The sequence below is a fragment of the Xenopus laevis genome, chromosome 4L (assembly GCF_017654675.1).
Source record: "Xenopus laevis strain J_2021 chromosome 4L, Xenopus_laevis_v10.1, whole genome shotgun sequence".
NCBI classification, from domain to species: Eukaryota; Metazoa; Chordata; class Amphibia; order Anura; family Pipidae; genus Xenopus; species Xenopus laevis.
The window spans coordinates 133902154-133929847 of record NC_054377.1 but is presented as its reverse complement, the minus strand read 5'-3'; the positions used below and the strand labels follow the sequence as shown (position 1 = coordinate 133929847).

At 40.8% G+C, this 27694-nt stretch overlaps 1 protein-coding gene across 4 annotated transcripts in view; it reads left to right on the top strand.

The window, feature by feature from the left end:
- Window positions 1-27694, top strand: part of plxna1.L (plexin A1 L homeolog) — a 256200-nt gene that overhangs the window by 202046 nt on the left and 26460 nt on the right. For all 4 annotated transcript variants that reach the window (XM_018256516.2, XM_018256518.2, XM_018256517.2 and 1 more), the window contains 11 exon segments: window positions 1737-1833; window positions 2220-2410; window positions 7827-7978; window positions 8390-8510; window positions 8933-9069; window positions 10694-10861; window positions 11947-12040; window positions 12506-12745; window positions 12891-13034; window positions 14012-14246; window positions 20778-20920. In XM_018256516.2, coding sequence (XP_018112005.1) covers window positions 1737-1833; window positions 2220-2410; window positions 7827-7978; window positions 8390-8510; window positions 8933-9069; window positions 10694-10861; window positions 11947-12040; window positions 12506-12745; window positions 12891-13034; window positions 14012-14246; window positions 20778-20920 — 1722 coding nt within the window.

Sequence of the window (27694 nt, the reverse complement as noted above, 5' to 3'; positions counted from 1 at the left end):
CTAAACTAAACAGGGACTAAGAAATATCTCTTAAACATACAATTATTATAGCCATACCCAGTTAGAAGTTTCCTGTAGAATATAGGGCTCATTTACCATTCTGCAACATTGCAACCTTTTGGGGTCCTTGCTTAGAGCTTGGACTGACCAGTGGTACCTTTGTTGGCACATCCATTACACAGCTATAAGTCCAGTGCTCATGAGTGCTTTGTGCCCATAGATGCTGTTTCTTGTTCCTCAATAATGACTCTTCTTCTTGTTCCTCAATAATGACTCTTCGTCTTGTTCCTCAATAATGACTCTTCTTCTTGTGCCCCAAGGAGTTTGCATATGGATGCCATAGTGCCATGCTATTAGGCACAAAACTTTGCACTCCATACAATAGGTGCAAAAATTTGTACATGTCAGTGATTGTTGAGCAAAATGAGGAGCAAAGTGGATTATGGGCAAAAAAACATATTTGTGCCTCAGTTGCTCCCAGACTAAGGCTAAATATTGACAGTGCTACAGTCTCCGGTATTAGGGGATTACAATCACTTGAGTCACCAGCTATTGATGATCTATAGCTCCCAGAGTTCCCAGTCATATTATCCCATTACTCAGTAGCATTCATTTCTGCTCTCCATATCATTAACAACAGATTGTATTTGATGTGGGCTCATTGGCCATCTTTCCTTCTTGTCCTTTTCCCCATTTATGCCAGTACAACAAAAGGAAAGGGAGGTTTTGATTACATAGAACCGCAAACAACCTTTGCATTTTTACTAGGAAATGATTCAGAACATGACAACCCTGTTCTACTGCTGGGGATTGTGCCCCAGGAGAGCAGATACCCGATAGATGTAGAGTCAGGTATGGTTTCTTCTCCAATGCTGCCTGCTCAGCAGATATCTGCTCTACGTTGTTTGGAAATAGCATGGAATAAGAGCCCTGGGGGAGAGCCTAAGGATGAAAGCTCAGCTTAACTCTTTCACTGATTAGCTATTTGTGATGAGGAATCATTTTTTTGTGGCGTGGGTAAAGTATGAGGATGCACATTAACTTTATGGACAGCTGAAGACCGAAGGGCGTTTAGACGATGCGAGGGTCTCAAATGAGACCTGTCAGAGAACAAATTGAAAATGCCAATTTCACTTGAGACTGTGCGCCACTCTTCAGATGCTAATCCCACCCATACCCCTTGTAACCTCTTCACGAGTCTGAGCGGTCTCTCCTTGCCAGTCTTGCACTGTCTCCGATTATATAAAGAGGGCATCAGTAGCTATTTTGTGTAGAAGTTTAATAAACAGAACCTTCTCCGGAGTCCTGATCTGCATTCATTGCCTGGAGGTGAATTCATCTTGCGTTTCTGTGTAAATCAGGCAGCCGTCCTCGTAGGTAGGGTGGAGTTATTCGCTAGTATAGTCTTTTAAAGGTAAATATTTTGAAACTGTTTCAGCTGCTGCGGAGGTACTTTGTCAGGAGTGTCATACAAGCAGCTGCCCTTTTGTGATCTTCATTTCCCAGCATCCTCTGCTGAGCCTAGTAGCACACAATGGCTGGTGCAGTGATGTCATTAGAAAACTACTGGGACTCCGCCTTTATTATCTCCAAATATCTCTGTACCCATCATACTCTGTTTCCTGGTCTCACTAAGCTCTTTTACCCATATCCTTCATTCCAACAGATTGGAGCTTTATGAACCCTAAGCACAGTTACAACTCTTGTGTTTATGCCCCATGTGTTTTGTCTTGCAGTATAACTATGAAGGCAATGATATCAGTGACCTACCTGTCAATTTATCTGTGGTCTGGAATGGGCACTTTGTCATAGACAACCCTCAAAACATTCAAGGTGAGTGTCTGCCTGGAAATAGAATGAAGACTTCTTGGTATATTTGCCTCAGTCATCTTATAAAATGTTGTGTAATTATTTTATTCATCTGTGCTGGCCTACTTATGCCATCTTTTATGTCATTCAAGACATATGTGGAATATTTGGGTAGGCTGGGGACCATAAAACCCCCTTGAGAGACCACATGTAAAGATTTTTCATCTTGCCAGCCTTTGTGGTCATCTATGTGTGTGTGTATGGGGCCCCTTGAGACTCTGGCTGATTAACTGATGGCCCTGTTTAGGGACATATAGGTGATGTTTGGTCTATTGAAACTGTGTAAGAATCTACTTTGAATGCCATACTATTGTGAAGGATTCCATTGACCATTGTGTTCTGCCCTACAGCTCATCTGTACAAGTGCTCGGCCCTAAGGGAAAGCTGCGGACTTTGCCTTAAATCTGACCGTCGATTTGAGTGTGGCTGGTGCGTCAGTGAGAAGAAGTGCACTCTGCGCCAGAATTGTCCCACCCTTGAAAACCCTTGGATGCATGCCAGTACCGCCAATAGTCGCTGCACTGACCCAAAGATCACCAAGGTAAGCGAGACTGCCTGGAATAGTACATTTCAAAACTTGAGGATAGAAAGGAAGGGGTAGTGATGGCCTGTAACCCCCACATGAAAGTCTGCCTGCTGTGATTGCTCACCTTGTTTAAATTTAAAAGGTATCAGTGCTGAGATTAACTGCCCCCTCTATTGTTTACACCTCAAATTCAGTCAGTAATCACATGCATTGTTCATACATGTAACACCTCTATTGTTCACACCCCTTAAAGCCCTGTACTGTACACACCTCAGACCCAGACTGAAACTGCCCGCTTTGTTTCATAACTCATACAAAATGCTGGAGGGGCACCAGCATTGTGTCACTGTATGTAGCACAGTATGAACTGTTCATCATAGAGTGGTCCTGATAGGCTTCCCTATCTTCTGCTCTATTCAGCCTTTCCTATGCTCCCTGTGTGTGCCATACTCTGCCTTTCCTATGCTCCCTGTGTGTGCCATACTCTGCTTGCCCAATGCTCCCTGTGTGCGCCATACTCTGCCTGCCCTGTGCTCCCTATGGGACGTGAGCCTGGTGGAGTTTGTTCTGGGGGTTTGTTAGCATTTTAAAATTGTTGTTAGGGGCCCCTAAGGTGTTTAATCATGTGCTGGGGGGTGCTGTTATCCACATGGGAGGAGGCATATGGATTTAAGGGTATGTTTTATTATTACTTTAAATAACTTTAAATTTTCATATATGAATGATGAATGATATCCCTGCAGTGAGCATCAACCATTTGGTTTTTTGGTGTGTTACCACCATTAATGTGGATATGGTCTTATAAGTACTGGTGGTAACATGGGTGTGGTTTATAGTGGGTGTGGTTTAAAAAAACAGCGAGTGGTCAACACTGGCTCCTATTATCAGCCCTCTACCACAGGTGAGAAAAATTCCCGCCTTCAGTACCACAGAAGTTGGACAACACTGATTTAACACGAGTCAAGATAGAAAGATAGCCACTTCCATCGTTTCTCTCCGGGCAGCAAAGTTCATAGCTACACATATGTATTCAGAGCAGCTACAGAGTAGAACTTCATAGATTGAAATTCTCTATATACACACGACCTTCAGGGCTGCTGATCGTAAGATGGTTAGTGCTCTGGTTTCAGGCAGATCTGAGGAAAAGAGCAAAGTAGAAAGAAACAAACATCTTAGATCCCTGGGTTTGGCAAATACTTCTCAGATCAATCCCAACCCGCTGCCTGTGATCCTCGTTCCTCGCCTCCTGCTTTTGCATATCTGATGCTGCTGCCCCCCCCTTTTTTATAAGAAGCAATATTTGTTGTTTTATTTAAAAGTCCCCCTGTGAAACCAATTAGTGGAGAGAGAGGGAGGGAAGCAAAGTTATATACGGGGAGCATGGAAGCACATTTATAAGCCATCTTGCTTCGGTTGTACTGGGGTGTATGCAAGCCACATTTTCCTTCTCATCTCATGTTCTATTTGTACTCGAGGAGTGGAGGCTTCATATTCACCACAGACAAATCTATAATCTCTTATTTCACTGCTTCACCGGTATTTGTTTAAATGGACACTAATGCACAGTTCAAGTTGCCCTTGTAACCTTTATTATTAATAGACTTCTGTTAATGGGATGGTATTTTCTCCAGTTGTTCTTTTTTTTAAAGCCCACAACGGAATGGGACTTTTCATCTGAGCACCTTGCTTCCTGTTTATTGCCATGATAAATGAAACCTGTTTGCTAATTGCTAATTACATTTAATTACACATTAACTTGTGGTTTAATGTAAGCATCCCTATAATACATATCTTCTGGCTGGATGGTTAGCTTCATTCAGGGGTTTTGCAAGGTTCCCCATGCAGTTGTTCCTTGTGAGGTCCCACTGGGGGCCTTTTAATTTACATAAAATAGCACTGTCCACCTTAAAGGGATTTGGTCATGATTTCTATGATGTAGTTTTTATTTCTAAATTACACCGTTTACACTGCAAGTAATTCACTCTACAATTTCATTCCTGAACCAGCAAGTGGGGTTTTTTTTAGGTGTAATATTGGTGTGTAGGTGCATCTCAGGTCATTTTGCCTGGTCATCTGCTTTCAGAAAGAGCCACTTTAGGATGGAACTGCTTTCTGGCAGGCTGTTGATTCTCCTACTCAATGTAACTGAATGTGTCACAGTGGGACCTGGATTTTTACTACTGCGTGTTGTTCTTAGATCTACCAGGCATCTGTTATCTTGTGTTAGGGAGCTGCTCTCTCCTTACCTTCCAATTGTTCTGTTGTTAGGCTGCTGGGAGGGAAAGGGAGGGGGTGATTCACTCCAACTTGCAGTAAAGAGTGACTGAAGTTTATCAGAGCACAAGTCACATGACTGGGGGCACCTGGGAAACTGACGATATGTCTAGCCCCATGTCAGATTTCAAAATGAAATATAAAAAAAAATCAAAAATCTGTTTCTCAAAATGCTCTTTTGAGAAACAGATTTCAGTGCAGAATTATTCTGGAGCAGCACTATTAACTGATGCACATAACAGTATGCTTTTAAAGTTCTTCAGCCTTTTCTGAATCAACTCTACAGAAGAATTGTAGGTGACCTTGGCAGGTAGGACATTCTGGATATAGGTTGATGGGGACATTTGGTGCTTTTTGAGCACTTGTCATTGTTTATGTATTCTGGAAGGTGTTTGGTTAGTTGCGCTGTTCTTATTTAGGACAGAGACAAGGCTGTTGTAAGGACAAAAAGGGTATTTTTGACTGCTCTACAGTGACAGTAGAGGTGGGTGAGTTCTGATCTTCAGTGTTCCCTGGAAAGCGAAAAGGATAAAGTGGGAGATAATTAAAGCAGGCCACTCATAAATCGCCCTTCCTCCTTCCTGCTCCCAACGGCAAATCAGTAACGAGACCCATAATTCCAGAGAATGAGATTCTGCAGCCGGCACGGGGACACATTAATTCCATTTAGTGCCTGCAGGTGTGTGACGAGTGATGGGCCGCTCCGGAGGCAAGCAAAATCTGGTGTGAAATTGCCCGTAATTAGCTTGTTATTGGTGTTGCAGGGCCACCTCACCTCTGCTCATCAGTCATAATGCTGCCTTTGTCACACGGCACCTGTCCTGCTTATTGGAAATAATCTTGCTAAATGTATCTCATCAGACTTCAGCCTCCCCTTCCAGCAGCCAGGTCCTCTGAAGTGAAAAGGAGAGGTGTATCTAGGGGCTGCCGCCTGCTTTTCATCTTTATATCTCTTTACTTTTACTTTCAAGTCCCACCTCGTCAATATGGCCGCCCACACCTCCCAACTACTTGCAACTGTGTCTTTATTTTGTACCTTGGTGACCTTGTAGTTGGCTTCTACAGATGTCCTTCCCCTTGGACACATTTATTCATTGACCAATTCCAAAAAGGATCCTGTGATACCACCAATCAGTTATTAGCTTTGAGCAGTTAATAGTAAGAGGGTCAAATCTTTGCCTTGGCATAGACAGATGTCCGCAGAAATATCATTAGCTAACGTCTGATTGGTTGCCATGTGTTTTTAGCTCATGGTAAACCTTTTTCTCATTCTCTCCCCACCTCTAATAAAGATTTCATAATGTAATGCATTTGTATTTATCTCTATGAAAAAGTTCTGCTTCCTTCCCCAACACAGGCGCTCACATCAGTTGTACAATTCCCTGCGAATAAAATATTCATGTATCCTCTTGGGTTAGCGTTTGTAGAGTAGCCACCGTTTCTCCTGGGTTCCTGGGTTTTAACGACTCAGTTTCACTTTGCTGCTCAAACGCAACAGGAATGTGCATGGTTTACAAAAAGCCCCCTGCCTGTGTACATTAACGTACCAAACACAGCCGACTGCAGTAAGAAAGATCGCTCAGCAGGAGCGTTGCCACTCTATAACCGCCTCTGCGGCAACACAAAGGACACTCAATCGGAAGCACAATACCTCTGTATACTTTTATTGCTTTTCAGCTTTTTTTTTTTTGCTAAAAAAAACTTACTTTATGTGGTTACTCTATTAGAGTATCTAGTTAGAGGTAAGTGGCACACTAGACACCAAAGGATGACCCCATGGTCCTTCTGCAATTTTAAGGATAGCAAAATAATCTGTAAATTTAAACCTGGGAAGTAAATTGAGAGGTTTGATAACAATTTTAATTTCATGGTACTAGAGCAAGGTTGCACATTATTTTTCTTAGTGTCTCATTTGCCATTATGAGAACACTCATTTTATAGGTCTTCTACTAGGCATATACTCCTCCCTTGATTGTTTACAGCAGTGATCCCCAAACAGTGGCTCAGGAGCAACATGTTTCTCACCAATCCCTTGGATGTTGCTCCCAGTTGCCTCAAGGCTTGGAGGCAAGTTTTGGTTGCATAAAAACCAGATGTACTGGCAAAAAGAGGCTCCTGTAAGCTGTCAGTCCATATAGGTGCTACCAAATATCCAATCACAGCCCTTATTTGGCACCCCAGAAAATTTTTCATGCTTGAGTTGCTCTCCGACTCTTTTTACACATGAATGTGGCTCACAAATAAAAAAGGTTGGGGATCCCTGGTTTACAGGGTTCCTAGGGTTTCCTTCTGCAGCCCCTGATTAATCACAGGGTCTGATATCAGGAGGAGGGTAAGATATATGATAGATCTATGTTAGACAGTGTATTGCTTCAAGCATTTGCCACCAAGAGTAGACCTTTCCACCATTGGTATGAGGCTGATCTGACATACCAGCCCACTCCTGATATCATTAATTTTATTAATCATCTGCCAGGTTCTGGCAACAATTTGCTTCCTAGTTCTGGAAGTGAGACTGACTAAGCTAAATCATTCTGCATGCCCAACATTAGTGTCATTCTCTTTTTCTGACCATTTGGGAGTAAATCTGATGGATTTAGGCGAGGCAGTCAATATGAAAAACTGTTTAAATATAGAGAAAAGGAATGTTCTGTGAACTCCATAAGCTGCACACTGATATAATTGGTGATTACACAGTACAGGTAGTTGACAGTGTCCGATATATAAAGGAAAGGATAGAAACACAATCGATAGAAACAAAGCAAGACAATATGTGTGTTCCATGCTCATGAAAGATTAAAGTCCCATATTGCTACATGTAAGGTAAAGTGAATAGAAGATAATTCTGGAGTGGAACATATCGTCAGTAGGCACAGGACTAGGCTAATGTTCTCCAAAAGTTAGACTCTTTTTTTTTCTTGAAGAGATTGAGAGAGGATTCCTTACTGAGGAATTCAGGGATGGAATCCCAGAAGTAAGGAGCAGTAAGAAAGAAGGGTTTGAGACAAGAGGTGGCAGTGGATGTCACGCCAAAAGTCCAAGCAGCATTCTGAAGACCTTGGGAGTTGTAGTTGCTAAATATTTTCAGGGCCATAGATATGTCTGGTATAAGCCACCGCCTTTTTGAAGTCTGTAAACACACTATTCTATCTTGCAGCTTTTTCCAGAGACAGGCCCCAGGCAGGGTGGAACCCGACTGACCATCACAGGAGAAAATCTGGGCTTGAGGTTCGAGGACATTCGCTTTGGAGTGAGGGTTGGGCACGTCATGTGTGTCCCTGTCGAGAGCGAGTATATCAGCGCAGAGCAGTAAGTCTGGGTGTCTCAACCCATCTCCTCTCTGTTGGACTATGAAACACATCATAGCAATAGGTTATCAGCAGAGAACAACTCTTCGAACACCTTGAATATGCTGTTCAAACCCAATGTGAGACTGCAGCTTTATATAACTCTGGATATACCAGGGCTGTTAGCTCTCTCCATATCCTGTTCCCAGTGACACGTGCCTACCTTTATATTATTTTGTCCAGCAGCATATGGTATTTCCAGTGGGCTTTTTCATGTTTTCCTTTAAACATAGCTGTTATAACCACAAAAGCTAGTATTGTCAATATTGCTGCTTTGTACCACCATGCCCTTAAACTGCCCTGATATTGTTCATTTCAGGCTATTGCTCTAGATGTGTTCTGAATATAAGCCAACATTTCTGCCCTTCCCTAGGATCGTTTGTGAGATTAACGATGCCGGAAGGACCCGTGTCCACGAGGCTCAAGTGGAGGTCTGTGTAAAAGACTGCTCTCAAGACTACAGGGCTATTTCTCCAAAGTCATTCACCTTTGTGGTAAGTCAGAGTTCTCCTTTATTGGAATTTTCAAATGAACTGTCTGTAGCCTGTATGAAAGGTAAAACTTTATTTGCAGATTGATTTAAGGGGCAGGTTATACAGTACTGCAAAGGATAAAGCCATATAAATGTTCTAAAGTAACCATTCTGAGATCTTCAGGTCTTAACATTCTACCTGTATTGGTTAATTAATTTAAGTTATAATGATGCTTTCATTTATAATGAAGCATCAAGGCCTTCTAGGAATTGTATTTCCTCTTTATCAGGGGACTCCAAGTTGAGGAACAGGGCATTAGATCATGGATTCAGACACCAATGATGATGATTATGATGTCCAATCTGAAGTAAACTTCAAAGTCAGCTATTGAATGACAAAGCAACATTCAGTACACAATAATCTGGGTTTTATTTTTCCTTCAGTTACCCTCCTTTAACCGGGTCACACCTTCCCGAGGTCCTTTGTCTGGTGGCACCTGGATATCCATTGAAGGAAACTATCTGAACGCTGGCAGTGATGTTTCTGTGGCTATTGGGGGACGTCCCTGCATGTTTTCATGGTAAATATGCCCATGCTTACACGGTATGCCTATGATGGGTCTTCTCCACAGTGAGTAAAGGGTCAAATCACTTCAATTGCTAGATGAAAATGTTTTCCCAGCTCTTCAGAAGGTTCTGTATAGATTTAGGTAATGTTCATGTGCACAAGTGATCCATTCTGTACATACTTTGGTTTATTGAAGTATCATAACGCTTCAATGACTGTTTCAAGCAAGGCTCATGTAGCAGAATGACTTCTGCCCAAATACAAACAAGTAAACCCTACATGTAAATTAGAGTATGTTTCCTTTTAAGGCAGAGAAAGGAACCTGGGGACCCTCTTGCTTTACTAAAGTACACACAGCACCCCCTGGGTCCTTTTCTCCTCTGACTGATAGCAAAGAAATAAAAACAATGGTTTGGAATATTGGGGGTGCTAGTAAACAGGATAATGTGTAATTCTCCCCCAGATACTGAATGACTGTTGGCCCACTGCCTTACGCTTGGCTGGCAAATGTCTGCACTGTGAGCCCCCAAAGGCTTCATCCTTCCAATCCGCAGGCTTGGCTCTTCTTCTCCCTGTGCCTTCCTTCCATAGGATTTCAAGTGCATAATTTCTAGATTACGAATGATAATAGAGCGGGTCTTTAAATATTTTCCTGTGGTAATTGCTGGTTATCAGCGCTAATAGCTGCTGTTTGCAGGGTGAGTGTGTGATACAGAGTGTTGCTTCAGTGCCGCTTTTTTTTTTCTTTCCCCCCGCTGTTATTTTATTCGGCATTCCCCAGCTGCTTAATAGAAAGTGCCATCTGACACAGGCAAGGCATCCGTGGCACCCTCCCTGTGAACCGACTGCAGAGACCTCTATCTACTACTTCCAATTAGTCAGTCTGTCTGGCTGGCTCCCACTGATTTTTGCTTCACTGTGGCACAACAGCTCAGCTTCTAAAGTGACATTATATATACCAACCTGCAACCTTGGCATTGTCCCGACAGCCTTCAGCTGTAGCTGGTTCCATAGGAGTTGCAGTGCCACAAATGCTGAAGGTCTATTGGTTTGACTTCCCCTTTGTATGGCAGTTGAGTAAACACAAGAACAATTATTTATTGTTGTTGTTGACTTCTATATGACCTATTCTTGTTTTATGGTAGCTTAGTATATTTTTCCCTTTAAACAGACAGTCCCAGATATATAGACCCAACCCATATTCGGGTATCCAGTTGTTTGCCACCAGCTTACCCCATATTTCAAATTTGCCTCTAGAGGCAGTAGCTAGCATTGCAGCCATATGCAGCTTTTTGGTTTCTGTCTTAACAGGGGACTCTCTTTAGATTCCTTTCCATGGAACTCAACATAATTGGCTTCAGATAAATCTGAAGTGTGTCGTTCTGCTATAGGGAAATTAGATTAATTCCACTGATGCAGGGACTGATGCCATTCCGCATTCTCTGTAAACCACTGCTCGCCCAATCATAGTAATGGTCGTCCCACTGATTCCGGAGCTCGTCTCCAATCATTCAGCACATGTTTTCTCCACGGTTGGCCGGTCAGCGAAATGTTAATGCTTTCTATTTCTACAAAGTGCAAGAAATCCTAAGCAGCCTGATTTGAATTTCATATATATGGGGGTTTTTTTCTGCCAGGCGAACTGCGAAAGAGATCCGCTGTAAGACTCCGCAGGGACCAAGCACGGGTAAAGCCGAAATACAAATCCTCATCAACCGCGCCACGATGAACAACTCTGAAGTACATTACAATTACACCGAAGATCCAACCGTGCAAAAGATAGAACCAGAGTGGAGCATCGCCAGGTAAAAGCCTTCCTAATCCTGCTGCTTGTTAACTGCAGGTGTCTCTGCCGTTGTTTGTTCTCTTTGCTGGCCCTTCCTTTGCATTGCCTTACCTGCTTCCTAAATTATCCAGGTAGTGGGAGTGTGTTGATGGCAAAATAATATAATATACGTGCACCCAAATAACGAACATAATTTCTCATTCTTCCAGCCAAAAGGAGGAAAGCTAGGCCTAATCATGCTGATCCAATCATTTTTCCGTGGGCAAACCATTCCTTCATAATTCTGGAAGTTTCAATACATGGGCCAGTAAGCTTCTGGCTAGTGTTGAAGGCTAGTAGGCAGCTTTTATTGGCAGGTATATGGGCAGTTTAAACCCACCATATGTGGGGATTGAGTTAAATAGTTTGACGTTGAGAGTGCTATTCTAAGGCAATTTGCCTTTGGTTTTTATTTATTTTTTATTTGTGGTTTTTGAGTTATTTAGCTTTTCATTTAGCAGCTCTCCAGTTTTCCATTTCAGGAACCCTGTTGATAGGGTTCAAATTACCTTAGCAACCATGCACTGATTTGAATAAGAGGCTGGAATATGAATAGCAGAGGCCTCAATAGGAAGACGAGTAATAAAAAGTATCAATAAAAATACATTTGTAGCCTTACAGAGCATTTGTTTTTTTCAAGGTCCCCCTTGAAAGCAGGAAATAGATGAAGAAGGCAAATAATTAAACTATAACAAGTAAATAATGCAGACCAATTAAAAAGCTGCTTAGAATTGGCCATTCTGTAACATACTAAATGTTAACTTAAAGGTGAACCACCCTTTTAAATGGACTGCTGTGGCCCCCTGTGCCCTTAGCCTACAGACGACATGTCTGCTCTTGGTTCTAAAAGGTATCCCTAACAACAAGGACATATATTTATTTTTGAACCAAGTATTGAATACTGTTTTAATCAATGTTTTCATTGATTAAGATAATTGAAGGGGGAGGGGCATTGGCCTTCAATCCATTTGGACCTGTAAGATTTATATTGTGCTGCTAATACCAAGGTGTGTGCATGGGCTAATCTGTGACACTAGACTAACCACCCATTTATGTTTTTTTTAGTGGGGGAACCCCTCTGATAGTAACTGGGATGAATCTGGCAACTATTAAAGAACCCAAAATAAGAGCTAAATACGGAGATGTGGAGAAAGAAAATGTGAGTATCCGAGTAAGCCAAGTTAGTTCTGCTGCTCTTGATGATTGGTTGAAATGGCATAGGTCATCATCATCATCATTTATTTATATAGCGCCGACAAGATACGCAGTGCTTTGAGCTCTCTTGGTCAGGGCCCTTCTTTATCTCTGTTTTAAGAACTACCATAACTGTGCCAATCCCAATGCCTCTTCATTGCAGTTTAGCAAGGCTTCATTGCTTCTCTACCCACCCACACAAAGAAGCCACTAGCGTCTAAACAGGGTTATCTGCAAAAGACGACTGTGGGTGATCCATAGTTTAATGCAGTCTTCGCTTTAGAATAAAATTGTAAGCTAAAAAAAAGCCAATGAGAAATTAAGGTGTAGCAGACCCTTAGGCAAGGTCAGCTTCTGTTCTATTAATAAACTTTTTTGTTTGTTTGCTGGTTCTTCAGTGGCCCTCACACCATCTTGTCTTCCTTTGTAGAACTGCACTCTTTACAATGACACCACCATGGTGTGCTTGGCACCCTCCGTTGACAATCCCTTGAGGAGCCCTCCGGAGAATGGGGACCGTCCTGATGAGATAGGCTTCATAATGGACAATGTTCATGCCCTCCTTATTGTGAACACTACCAGCTTCCTTTATTACCCGGATCCTGTGTTTGAACCGCTGACGGCATCTGGAAACCTTGAGCTGAAGCCCAGCTCTCCTCTTATAATCAAGGTTAGCTTTAGCTCTTTATATATTAATGAAGGAACCAGGGCATGGATTTCTCCTAACCCTGCTACTCCCAAGCTACACCTTGATCTGTACTGAAGGTATAAATCAAAGCCGCTCAGTGTTTCTCTCTCTCTCTCTCTACTTGTAGGGTCGGAATCTCATTCCAGCAGCCCCAGGGAACTTCAGGCTTAATTATACAGTGTTGATTGGTGACACTCCGTGTGCCCTTACTGTCTCCGAGACCCAGCTCCTGTGCGAGTCTCCGAACCTTACTGGACAGCATAAAGTTACTGTGAGTTTAACATCGACTGCCTGTACATCACTGTTCGTCATTATAAATTGTTCTTAAAGGGGAACTATCACGAAAATGAAAATTCAATATAAGCTTCCTCATACTGAAGTAAGAAACTTTCTAAATACAATCAATTAAAAATTCTGCATTGTTTCTGAAATAATCAAGTTTATATTCACGATTCCTCTCTCAGCATTTGTTTCTCTTCATTCTGTCTTCATGCAGCAGTTGGGTGTCAGATGAATGATCCAATATATCTTATAGGGGGGTCTTCCTTTCCTAGCAGATGTATTCGAGCACACTCAAATAACTGATTCCAGTACAAACAAAATCTAAAAAAATAACGGCCTTTTGCACAAATCCTGCATGTAGAGAGACATGATGTCTGGTGATTTTAATAGAGTGAGCTCTAATACATCTGTAGGCAAAAGGAAGACCCCCCTATAAGATATATTGGATCATTCATCTAACACCCATCTCCCGAATGAAGACATAATGAGGTGAAAGAGATGCTGAGAGAAGAATTGTGAAGATGAACTTGATTATTTCAGAAATAATACAGAATTTTTTAATTGATTGTATTTAAAAAGTTTCTTATTTCAGTATGTTGAAGCTAATATTAAATTTTCATTTTCGTGATAGTTCCCCTTTAAAGGCATAGGGACATCTGTGTTCTTCCTATCCATAGTACCTTCTTACGAACTATAGTTGATTGTATCAGATGGGGACACCCTAGGAGAACTAAGAATGAAGAGTCAAAGTGGCCAGTGATTCACTGATGTAAGGCATAAACTCCGACCCTCCAGGCCAGCATAATTGTTGAGCCATAGGGCCCAGTGTTCAAAGAAGCCCAATTTAGCCAAATGATGTAAACACTGGGAGGTTCTGAGGTTGCTGATGCCAGGTAGTTACTATGCGAACATCTATCTGCATATATTTTGCATGTACCCTAACCAGACTCATCCATTATGTCTCAGATTAAAGCCGGAGGGTTTGAGTACTCACCGGGCACACTGCAGATTTACTCGGACAGCCTGCTGACCTTGCCTGCCATTATTGGCATTGGAGGAGGAGGGGGTTTGCTGTTGCTCATTATAATCATCGTGCTTATTGCCTACAAGAGGAAATCGCGGGATGCCGACCGCACCCTGAAACGACTGCAGCTGCAAATGGACAATCTGGAGTCCCGTGTGGCACTGGAGTGCAAAGAAGGTAAGTTGGAGTGTGGCACTTACTGCAAAGAGGGTTCAAAATAAGCTACAGTATGTTCTGAAAACTTAATATATAAAATGATAACTTAATATAACTGCCTAACTGGATTAACACAAATATTCTGTATGGGCCCCTGTATGGGGCCCTCCGACTGGCTTCCCCGATCGATATCTGGCCGAAAGTCGGGCAGATGTCGATCAGACGGGACTAAAAATCCCGTCGGATCGTGGCGGCATCTGTTCGTTGATGCGGTCCCGCTATCCAACGCCATAGCTAGGATCCGATCATTGGGCCCTAGGGCCCACGATCAGATCAGCCCGATATTGCCCACCTCAAGGTGGGCATATTGGGGAGAGATCTGCTCAGTTGGCGACATTGCCAAATGAGTGGATCTCTCCGAGTAAGACCGTAAGAGTAAGACCATAAGAATGCATCTGATGCTCCCTTTCTTCCATTTTTGGATTGCCATATCTTTTGGGAGGGCTTACAGCAAACCAAGAGGGACAACTTGACAACGTAGCATACAAATCTTGTACAGTGTTCAAAACTATTTTAACTACAACTCCCAGCAATGCCCCCTCCGGACACCTAAAGTCTTTCTCCATCCATATTGTAGCTTGGCATCAGCAGTGTCCATAACTGGAATATGCTATAGATTCATAGATTCATCCTACAGGAATTCACACAGAAAATGATTCCACAAAAGTCTGAGTTAAAGCGATTGCTTCATTTCATTTATCTTTTGCTTGTCTGCCCGCTTCGGAGGCACTGGTTGACCACAGCGCGCCTGGTGAAGAACGGCAAACTTTCACAAACCCAGGGTGTCTCATTATGTGGAGGAAGGACGTAGAAAACTGGGACGGCAAAGCCTGTGAAGTTGCGTACAGAGAGCCTAATTGCCCATTATTCCTGTTACCAGAACGTAGGGTCATAACCCTGCCAACTGTAGCCAGCCCAGAGGTAGAGAATGGAGCTGGCATCACAAAGCAGATTAAAAAAAATAAATCTATTTAGATAGATAGATATATTATATATATAGATATGTATGTGTACATACATTGAAAACCATAGATACAATGACAAGGAGCTGCTGGCCAGATGATCAGCAATATTCTACAGCTGCCAGATAAAAGGATAGGCTTTTAATTAAGCAGCATAGTATGTGTGTACCCATTCTAAGCCTTTGAGTTGCTCCATGTACAGATAAGATATCTCTACTTGCCTGCTGCCCCCTCTCCTGCTGTTTCTATCCCCCCATCCTCCCCAAGCATCTGACAGTTCCTCTCTATGGCTCTGCTGCATTATTTTAATTGAATTCCTTGCTTGGATCTATGTCCCAGGCTTCAACTGGTGCTTCTAGTCACCGATTACCTGCATGTATCCGGCAGTGACACAGACACAACAGGACTATTGGTAACGGAGATTATTGATTTGGGGGGAAATTGTATATAAGGACAGTATGGATGGAACTAGGCAAATGCACATTTCAGGCTAGTATATAGTCCTGCTAGCCACTAGGACTAGCAGCCTATAGATAATATCCACCAGCACCCAATCTAAAACTGCATGCATCAATAGTCTAGAAGAAATAGTTACCATTGCTATAAATTAAATAGGCTTTGTTAAAATACAATTTGATGCATGTACTGCTTAGATATGTTCAAACCTTTTTAAAGGGGCAGTATACCTCTTGTACAACTTGAGTAAACCAATAGGCAAACAGTTTTTCTGCATAAGCCCTGTTCATTGCACTCGTGTTGTCCCCTTTGAATATGCCTAAGCAATACGTGAATCAGATGATATTTTAACAGTCTATTTCATTTCTCTTAAACAGTAATAGAGGGACACTGTGTGCTTCTAATTATCTACCTCGTAAGGACCAAACATGGAGTCGCGCCAATTTCCCTGATTGGCCTGTTTAGCTCAAGAAATAACAAAGGCTGGAGATTTTTGTTTCTTTAAAACATTGGACATAAGTATATTCAAGCCGAGATTTTTGTTTCTTTAAAACATTGGACATAAGTATATTCAAGCCTGATACATAACACTCATATTGAATAAGAAGGTTTTCTATTCATATTCTAATATTCCGTCTATCTAAACAGTTCTGTTTCCCTATAGTGGGCCAGTTATTCTCTATGCAACATGTTAAGAAGTCCAGATTAGAATAAAATGCTTGTGTTATTCAGAGAGGTCAGTGGGAATCTTGAGCAGTCCTTTAGGGCCACATCAAGTCTGTTGGGCAGCCTTTATCTAAGTGCCGTTGGCCTTAACGAATTCAGATATGGCATCTCCAACCAATGCGAATGACTAGACATGAGTCTGACTGCATCTAATTAAATCAAGTTTTCCCTTTGCGATGCCAATGTGGCTCTTTTAAGCCCGCCTTTACTTTGATGCTGTTTGCCTAGTTGCGTCGTTATACAGCAAACAAACTCCAATCCAGCTGAGAGGGAAATGGCGGCCTTTGAAATGGCGCTCGGTACCTTGCTTTGCTGCTTTTACTAGACGATTAATTAGAAGATAACAGCCGTGCACATCATACAGAATTGTCACTGGAGATGCTAAACATTTGTTTAAAGTTAATTAATCCGAACTTGCTTTTCTTCCCCTTTTTTATTAAAAAAAAGTTGGAAAAGGGCAGACTGATAAAACAGTTGGCGATTAAGATTATACAGCGTTAATTAATAATATGAGAAGCGAGCGCCAAGTTTCATTTTTTTTGTATTGAGGTATTTTTCACTTGTTTATGAAACTGAGCATCCTAGAGATTTAGGGGTGGTGTCCTTAATTGGATTAGGGAGATCGTCTCTGTCCCTGTTCGGTTAAAGGGTTCACTTGTCACCCCTCCTGATGATATTGAATGAAAAATGGACACACGCGGAGCAGTGACAGGCAGACCTCAGTGCCAAAACGTTCACACGTGTTATGTATATCTTAGGGCAGTGCCACACAGCATGCTTTAATTGACACTAATTGTGACGTCACTGAAATCCCTCACTACTTAGCATGGGAATCGGAATGGTCACCCCAGACCCCCCAGTGAATCTCCCCATTGAACTTGTCTTGAGTAATCCTGTTTTTGCTAACTGATCAGAACATCCCCCCATGTGATGTAGCCCTTGATAAATTAACTACCATTGCCATAGGTTTCCTGCCCCTATAATCTATAGAGCAGTGATCCCCAACCAGTAGCTCATGAGTAACATGTTGCTCTCCAACTCCTTGGATGTTGCTCCCAGTGGCCTCAAAGCAGGTGCTTATTTTTGAATTCCAGGCTTGGAAGTAAGTGTTGGTTGTATAAAAACCATGTGTACTGCCAAACAGAGCCTCAATGTAGGTGGACAATCCACATAGGGGCTACCAAATGGCCAATCACAGCACTTATTTGGCACCCCAAGAACATTTTTCATGCTTGTGTTGCTCCCCAACTTCTTTTACTTCTGAATGTTGCTCACGGGTTCAAAAGGTTGGGGATCCCTGCTATAGAGAATAATATATCCACTATTATAATATATAAAGGGTTTTATAAGTCAGCAAGGAGTTTCGTGAGGAAATAAAGGCACAGAGCCAAAGGCTGAGTGCTTTTATACAGGCCATGGAACTCAGAGGTAACTTCTAATATCCTCATATTTTACAACTGGGGGTACTTTATTTATTATAATACACAAGTTTCAGTGAGTCATGTGACAGAAATTACATCAGAACTCACAGTTTATAAGGATATAATTTACAAGATATTCATGGCTTTTGTGTATTATAAGGATATAATTAACAGGATATTCATGGCTTTTGTTTTATATATAAATATATTTCTAAGCAACATTCCAACAATGTTTAATATTTAAATGAAAATCCGTATCTATTGCTTTCTGTCCTCTGAAGCCTGAAACCATGCAGCAGAAGCCACTTCTCTTTCAGCTGTTAATCGGTTGGCTTTCAGGCCTGGATTTATGGGAAGATCACAAAGGCCTGGGCCTAGGGCAGCACAGTTTTAGGAGTGGCATGTCTCTAGCCATATCTGTATTCACTTGTTCATTTATTAATCTCAACAATCACACTTGGCGCCCAGGACCTTTTTGATAGTGTTTGGGTGCTCTGGGTGTCAGCAGGAGCGATCGAGGTGGGGTAGTGGTGAGGTGGATGGCCTTGGAGCACCCTACAAATCTGCCCTTGTTGGCTTAATAAGCAGAACATATTAATCGGAACTAAGATCTATAAAAACCAATATTGCTGGGTTTTTCTGAAGCTACGGTGTGCAGAATTTCAGCCCCCACCAGCCCGCTGCTATGCTACCGCCGGAAGCTTATTTTCAGGATTATGTTATTAGCAGGCGAGAGGGATCCTGCTCCCTCTTATCTGCTATCAGCGCATAGGATTATTGAGGTATCAGGCAAAATGCTTATTTGGCCGCAATAACAAGCAGGAGATTTAAATCTGCAGGTAATACAGGCGAGCCGGGAGGTGCCGAAAGCATCTGACGATATTGTCTCATCAGTAACCCGAGCCATCAAACGTGTTCATTCCAAATAGTGTGTGAAGTGCATGTTTAAGAGGCACTTTTCCACCAAGACAGCAGAGCACCGGGCTTTTTCATCCAGCCACCTAGTCCTTCTGTAGCAACGGACAGCTTGACATGACCGTCACCAGGCTGGAGTAATATAGGCACGAGATCCAGGTTGCTCTCGGTTAAAACAGCTGATTGTCACGTACACCTGCAAACAGATCCATAATAATAAATGAGCATTTTGTTCAAGCTTTCTACCATTTGTACTGAAAATGTAGCCAGTAGAGGTCACTGTTCCAGTAGAGTTTTTGGATACTCCACTATCACGGCTGCTTACTACATGGTAATAGAAGAATGATATAAAAGTCAACCCTACTTTAAAAAAAAAACTATATACAATATATATATATACATACATACATACATACATATATATATATATATATATATATATATATATATATATATATATATATATATATATATATATATATACATATATACACATACAGTTAAATAGGTGCTCTCCACATACACAGTCTGTGACCTGGGTGCCAAGTGAAACATGTAAAGCAAAAGGTAAAGACTTCAGCAGCACTCCGATTATGGTGAAAAAATAAATTTTTTCACCATAATCGGAGTGCTGCTGAAGTATTTTCTTGTACGTGAACCATACCTGGGCAGACAGGGTCACAGACGGCACCCGACACTGCAAAGAGCGGTGAGAGTGTGTGTGTAGCACTACTTTGTGTTTGTTGCAAAAGGTAAAGACTGGCACACTCAGGGTTTGTATATTATGCAAAAAAGCAGAGTTTATTCGACGTTTCGGTCCTAAACCAGGACCTTAGTCAGGAACAGAAAACAAAAAGAGCCCCCACCTACAAATAAACATATATACCCCTTCCAAGATGGCTGCCAAACAGTTGCTAGGCAACATTGTAAAAACCAGTACACGTGTTAGAAAGTATTAGCCTTTAAGTAGTCAGACTGCCTCTGAAGGCCATAATAAGCCTGGTCATCCAGTACATTTAGTTGCTTCTATCCATTGTTTATACTAGCTGGCAGTATGACAATCATTAATACTTCTGACGTATCGATCACAACATTTATCCTGCTATGCACTGTTTTCCCTTGCTAAGACTGTCCATTTAAAAAACCGGCAGTTTGCTGGTATACATTATAAAGGACAGCAAATGTGCGGTCTATCTGGAGACCATGGTTGCTATGGGGGCGGCACCTAGCAATGGTGTCCGTTGGGGTAGGTTATGGAGGCTTGGTGCTCTAGCACGCTCACCTCTGCAGTAAAAACAGATAATTGGCCGGATACTGATGATCCCTCTCATTTTGACTCATACAGGTGATGGACTCGAGCGCTTCATATCAGCACTCTATTTCCTTTATATGCAGTCTCCTTGCACTCTTGGCTGCCCTTACTCCTCCAAGAAAAGTGTAATTTTGGATCATAACCATGACAAACTACAGCTTTTTGTAAAATTATAGCGTAATTAAATATAACTGATGACATCAAAAATTGGTAATTGATAATATTTTCCATCTTGAACAAAAACTCAAAACTAATGGATCATTTATAACCCAATAAGTGACTTTTCAAAGAATCTAACTGATCCAACACATACATCAGTAAATATTTGCTTTTGACATCTTTTGTTGTGAGATGCCATTTTAGGTTTTTTTTTGTTTCGCTCACTGATCACCTGACAGGAAATAGAGGTTCTAACTGAAACAGGAAGAAGTGTGGGGTTCATAAACACAGCATTGTCCATTCATTGGCTGATGTAACATCTGGCATGTTTGTGTGACCTCGGTTTGTGTGTGAGCACAGTGCATCTTGCGAGCTGAAGGAATAGGCTTACGTATGTAAAATGGCAGTGTTTCAATATGGGATTATTTGAATATGTAACAGTATAATCAATGCTAGTTCCCAATGAGGGCTGCTCCTGTAACATCTTGCTTAAACCATTTTTTTGTTTATTTAAACTTTCTTTTTTTTATCTGTTTTTTAGCCTTTGCAGAGCTGCAGACTGACATCCACGAGCTGACCAACGACCTTGACGGGGCTGGAATTCCTTTCCTGGAGTACCGTACTTACGCCATGCGAGTCCTTTTCCCCGGAATAGAAGATCATCCTGTCCTGAAAGAAATGGAGGTAAGGAGGCCGCTCCTACACTTGGCCTTGGATAGGAATTCACAAAATGGGAGTAATATGGCTGTGGAGTTGTAACCCATAGCAGCCGCAGTTGAACAGTCAAAAGCAAACCAATAAAAGCCTGATTTTGATTGGTTGCTATGGGTTACTGCAGAACCCTGTTTTTCTGAATTGTCCCCTAAAAAAACAGCCCCGGTGGAAGCTGCTACAGCCATGAGAATACTGCACACATGGCTTGTTAATTCCAGAGAGCCGGGAAGCGGCTTCAGATTTAGAAATGAAAGGAACGCACAAGGCTAAATTGGGTATTTGGCTGAAATATTCTTCTCATTACACTTCTATTGTAGAGAAAACAAATAAATGCTGAAATTCAAAATCTCAAAAGGGATAATATCTCATCTGTGCCGCGGCTGTGCGATACGTCCTCTTAAAGCCCGAGCTCGCCGTACGTCGCTGAGTTTTAATTGTTAATGAGTTTGCTGTAACGCAGAGCTAACAATAACACAATAATTGTTCATTTATTTTGCTACAGTCCCTGAGTCCTTTTCAAGGCAAATCCTGCCCTACTTGGAAGTAGATTTATTTAACCTTAAATAGGCTGTAAAGGATGACAGTGAGGCTTATTGTGTGCACAACATTCCTCCTGTGCATATTTACATTTATATAGGAGAGACAGAGAGAGAGGCTATACTGCCTAGAATAGATTGTATTATTCTGTTTACTGCTATGGACAGTGTCAATTTAGAAGCAGTAATATGGCAGCTCCCACTTCTATGCAAACAGATCAGTGCAGAAATGTGCCTCGTGGTCCACCTTTAATTTAACTTTTGGTATGTTATAGATTGGCCAGTTCTAAGTAACCTTTCAATTGGTTTTCATTTTTTTTTCAGTTATTTGCAGCCTTCTTATGACTCTTTCAAGCTCTGTAAGGCTGTTCATATATTGTTATTGCTACTTTGTATTATTTATCCTTCTATTCTGGCCCTCTCCTATTCATACTCCAGTCTGTTATTCTATTAAGTGATTGGTTGCTATGGTAATTTGGATCCTAGTGACCAGATTGCTGAAACTGCAAACTAGAGAGCTGCTGAATAAAAAGCTAACTAGCTCAAAAACCACAAATAATAGAAAAAAAAAAAAGTAAAAACCAATTGCAAATTGTCTCATACTACAAGTTAACTCAAAGGTGAGCAACCCTTGTAATGTGATATATTCAACAAATCCCAATGCCTGCTTCCAGGTTCCAAAATGTTGTGTGTTTTTTGTAAACGTCAGGCCTCCCTTCATATGAATAAAACACCATTTATTGATTTTTAAGTCCTGTGTGTGGGGACCCTTCTTCACACACACTTCCAGCTATGGTGCACTCCAGTCAAGCATTCTCTTCATGTCTGGGTGCTGTCAAATATATTATCGAAAGTAGTTCCCCAAGATTGACACACTCCAGGACTTCATGATTTGAAATATTTTACTTGGTTTTCACAAATAACCATAAAAATCAATATACCGTAATAACAAATAGTATGCAGAATAAGAAGATTTTCAGGACTTCATAATGCAGTTTAGAAAAGAAAATTTATTGTCAAAGTTTGGTCCCGTTCTGGGCCTTTCTCAAGACAAGACATAAAGTAAATCCCATGGTGACAGCACTGTGTTTGTGTGTGTGTGTATACACACACATGTATTTATTTATTTAGTTGGTTATTTAGAAAAGTTGAAAATAAATTTCAGATTTTTTGACACTATATGAAGTCCTGTTTGGTGCGGTTTTCCTCAAACCAGCACACAGGCATTGGAGATTAATTTGCCGTGTGCACCAGCTGCAAATATATATATATATATATATATATATATATATATATATATATATATATATATATATATATATATATATATATATATATATATATATATATATATATATATATATATATATATGTATGTATGTGTGTGTTTTCAGCCCCTTTGTAGTAAACAACCATGGCGAATGAATGTTTTTAGTGACCCTATTACTGTTAAAGGTCAAATTTTAAGAGCAGTGCCCTCAGGCCCCAGCCCAGAAGCAGAAAATCATTTCTTCATGAAACGCCATTCATACTTCTAAAAACAGCACTTCAGCTTGGCTACATTAATAGGATTTCCAATAAAGAGTGGCAATTAAGTGCTTTACATTTTCTGAGCTTGTTTCATTGTTCGATATGTTTACTAGCTGTCCAAACATTGTTTCTAATGCTGGACTATAAAATAAACCATAAGTCCTACCCCCCTCTTTATTGCATTGTGTTGGCTGTTAGATGTGCTGGGGAATCCAAGAATAGACCTACTGCAACTCATCTATTTATTTATCTATCTAATGTGTGTATTGTTTATCTATCTAATGTGTGTATGTATGTAAGTGTATGTATATATATATATATATATATATATATATATATAAGTTCACTAAGTACCCACACTCTTTCTCCGTCGTCCGTTTGAGGCTGTTTGGTCAATTAATTATGTATATTACTTGAAGAGGGACCAGCACACCAAAAAGGACACAAGATTTTGCCGTGCTGGTCCCTATTCAAGTATTATACTGTGTGTGTGTGTGTATATATATATATATATATATATATATATATATATATATTTATATAGAGAGAGAGAGAGAGAGAGAGAGAGAGAGAGAGAGAGAGAGAGAGAGAGAGAGAGAGAGAGAGAGAGAGAGAGAGAGAGAGAGAGAGAGAGAGAGAGAGAGAGAGAGAGAGAGAGAGAGAGAGAGAGAGAGAGAGAGAGAGAGAGAGAGAGAGAGAGAGAGATATAGATATATATATTGAATAACGTACCCGCTATTGTGAAATATAAGGATTTTATTAGTTAGAGGCGTTCTATGACCATATAAAAGCACGAGGGTGATGGCTGAGTGTTTTTATACAGGTCATGGAACTCCAAGGTGACTGATATCCTTATATTTTGCAACAGCGGGTACTTTATTATAACAACATACATATACACAAGTTTCAGTGAGTCATGTGACAGATATGACATCACTAAGCACCGTTTATATAATGAATAAAGTACCCCCTATTGTAAAATATAAGGATATTATAATTCACAGAGGAGTTCCATGACCATATAAAAGCACAAGTCCGAAGGCCGAGTGTTTTTATACAGGTCATGGAAACGAGGTGACTTTTAACATCGCCATATTTTGCAACAGGGGTTACTTTATTTATTATAATACACAAGTTTTAGTGAGTCATGTGACAAAAATGACATCACTACTCCCCGTTTATAACTGATGACTTCACTACTCACCGTTTATAACTGATGACATCACTAGTCACTGTTTAAAAGAATATAATTTACAAGATATTCAAGGCTTTTGTGTATTATATAGTGAATAAAGTACCCCCTCTTGTAAAATATAAGGATATTATAAGTTACCGAGGAGTTTCATGACCATATAAAAGTACGAGGCCGAAGGCCGAGTGTTTTTATTCCGGTCGTGGAACTCCGAGGTAACTTCTAATATCCTCATATTTTACAACTGGGGGTACTTTATTTATTATAATACACAAGTTTTAGTGAGTCATGTGACAGAAATGACATCACTACTCACCGTTTATAACTGATGACATCACTACTCACAGTTTATAAGGATATAATTTACAGGATATTCATGGCTTTTGTGTATTATAAGGATATAATTTACAGGATATTCAGGGCTCTTGTGTATTGTGTTTACAGGTACATAGACACACATGATTCCACAGATTGAAAGGAATGTATTTATTTAAAGATGGGGGAGTTTTATTGCTAAAGGCTAGCTACTATTCTCATTCTCCATACATGTTGCTTCCTTCATTTCACCCCATCATGTCAAGAGATGCAGCATTCCACGTCTCCGTTTAAAAGGTTTTTATTAGGCAATAAATCCTTCCGCACACCAACATTTCAGTAACATTTGCATTACCCTCAATTTATTATTTCATAAAAAGCTCCTCTAAACTAATGTAAAGTTTCTATTTTTTCACCGTCTTAAGCAATGCATCTCAGGATGGCTTTGCCAATCGGTAACATTCTCACATGTTTCAATAAATTCAGAGCTTGTGCTTAAAGTTGACACTAGTTATTAGAGTACCAAAATTGAAACAAAGTAGCAGTGCACCCGCAAGTTAAATTATAACAATTGTAACAAACATATGTATCTATTGAGGAAATACATGGTGGAGTACATAATTGCTTATGCTTCCCTCCTGCAAACCTCCAGTTAACTAGTTCAGGTGCTGAAGAAGATAGTGAATTAAAACACAACTTTTATTAGACTCACATAAAAGATCACGCTACAAAGACACATCATTGGGGATCCTCCTCAATGAAGCTGGACCATGTCCATAAAAATACATACAACTTAAAAACACATAGGATGGATCAGTGGGGAAATAGTGCACTGATATCCAATCAGCCGCTATCACTACAAATATAGTCAGTAATGGGGTATATGTGGATTATACCCCTGCTCTTATCTGTATATATAAACAGGTAATGAGACACCCAGTGTAAATTCTGGTAATTGGTGATTCGGTCTAAAACACCACAAAAAGATGGCACTCCCTCCTAATCACAAAGCGATTATATATTTTAGTAGCCAAAAAGTGTTTGCTCCAAAAACTGGTCAGAAGTCTAGCCAGCCCTGCCAGACCACCCTTCCATTTGTAACCCAGAGTGATTCTGCCTAGCTACGTAGGGAGCAAATGGGAGCTGGTCCCCCACTGTCCACCTTGTGCTTAAAGTTACAGCAGTGATAATAGTCTCTGGGAAGGGAGTGTGACTGTGGGATAGCAGGTATAGTAGGGAGAGATGGTGCCTATAGTAACAGTGGGGATAATAGTCTCTGGGAAGGGAGTGTGACTGTGGGATAGCAGGTATAGTAGGGAGAGATGGTGCCTATAGTAACAGTGGGATAATAGTCTCTGGGAAGGGAGTGTGACTGTGGGATAGCAGATATAGTAGGGAGAGATGGTGTCTATAGTAACAGTGGGATAATAGTCTCTGGGAAGGGAGTGTGACTGTGGGATAACAGGTATAGTAGGGAGAGATGGTGCCTATAGTAACAGTGGATAATAGTCTCTGGGAAGGGAGTGTGACTGTAGGATAGCAGGTATAGTAGGGAGAGATGGTGCCTATAGTAACAGTGGATAATAGTCTCTGGGAAGGGACTGTGACTGTGGGATAGCAGGTATAGTAGGGAGAGATGGTGCCTATAGTAACAGTGGGATAATAGTCTCTGGGAAGGGACTGTGACTGTGGGATAACAGGTATAGTAGGGAGAGATGGTGCCCATAGTAACAGTGGGATAATAGTCTCTGGGAAGGGAGTGTGACTGTGGGATAGCAGGTATAGTAGGGAGAGATGGTGCCTATAGTAACAGTGGGATAATAGTCTCTGGGAAGGGAGTGTGACTGTGGGATAGCAGGTATAGTAGGGAGAGATGGTGCCTATAGTAACAGTGGGATAATAGTCTCTGGGAAGGGAGTGTGACTGTGGGATAGCAGGTATAGTAGGGAGAGATGGTGCCTATAGTAACAGTGGATAATAGTCTCTGGGAAGGGAGTGTGACTGTGGGATAGCAGGTATAGTAGGGAGAGATGGTGCTATAGTAACCATGGAGTTATAGCCTATGCTGCATATACAAGTAATGATGTATAAAGAGAAATATACATACAGGTATGTAGTACTGGTAGCTTCTGTGTTTTACAGTTTTGTAAAGATGTTGAAGAAGCGGTTCTCTGAAATACAACTCCCAGCATCACAGCTCTAGATTGTACGAATTCATGAGGACCATCACTGCTACAGGGTCATGTGTTACTCATTCACGAGCTCTTCGTACTATTAAACCATTACCTAAAATCTATTATCTTTAGAAGGAGAGTTTTTTTTCTACTGTGCTACGAATCCTAGAAGTAAGATAGAAGTAAATGTCACAGAACCAATCTATTACAGCAGTTCCAGGACTAATTAATTGTTTTTGCATTTTTATGTCTTTTTAATCGGGATCACTTTAAGATAAGCTGTCATGGATAGCTGTGAAAACTGACTGATTAACTGTATAAATGGCTATTTTATTTTTATGTCCTTTTTTTTTTTTTTGCTTAACCGTTTAACCACAAGTGAGATTAAACATGTCTTGCTAATTGATTCTACTTATTCTGTTAATTAAAATGTAATATTTTCTTTAGTATCTTAAAGCACTAACTGATCATTGTTTGTTCCCTTATTCCGTTCCCCTTACTCCATCAGAATTAGGATCGTATTTTTAAATAGTGTTATTGAACGGTGTATAAACAAGCCCTTTCCCTTCGCTGTAGTTTGTCTCTGGCCTAAGGAGTTTATTTAACAGAAATTTGACCTGTTCCTTCTCCCACTATCGCCGGAACCCGCAAAGCAAAATTGCCATAAAATATTTCTTTTGTTTTTATGTTACAAAATAAACTCATTGAGTTGGGGGGTATATTGGCCTTGTGTGACTTTGGTCAGACTATAAATAGGGGTACAACTGGATGCCTTTGATGCAGCTCATAATCAGCCAATCACAACACGGTTTTCTGTGTCATAAGTGATGAGATCCTTAACCCACCTGCTGTCTACCTTCTGTAATAGTTAATTCAATAAATATTGCTTTTTTTTGTCATGTTTTGGCCCAAAATACACATGTTAAAATGGGCAAGTAAACGCTGTGAGCAAAAATCCCTTTATAACCCTATTCCGTGTATATATATATATATATAT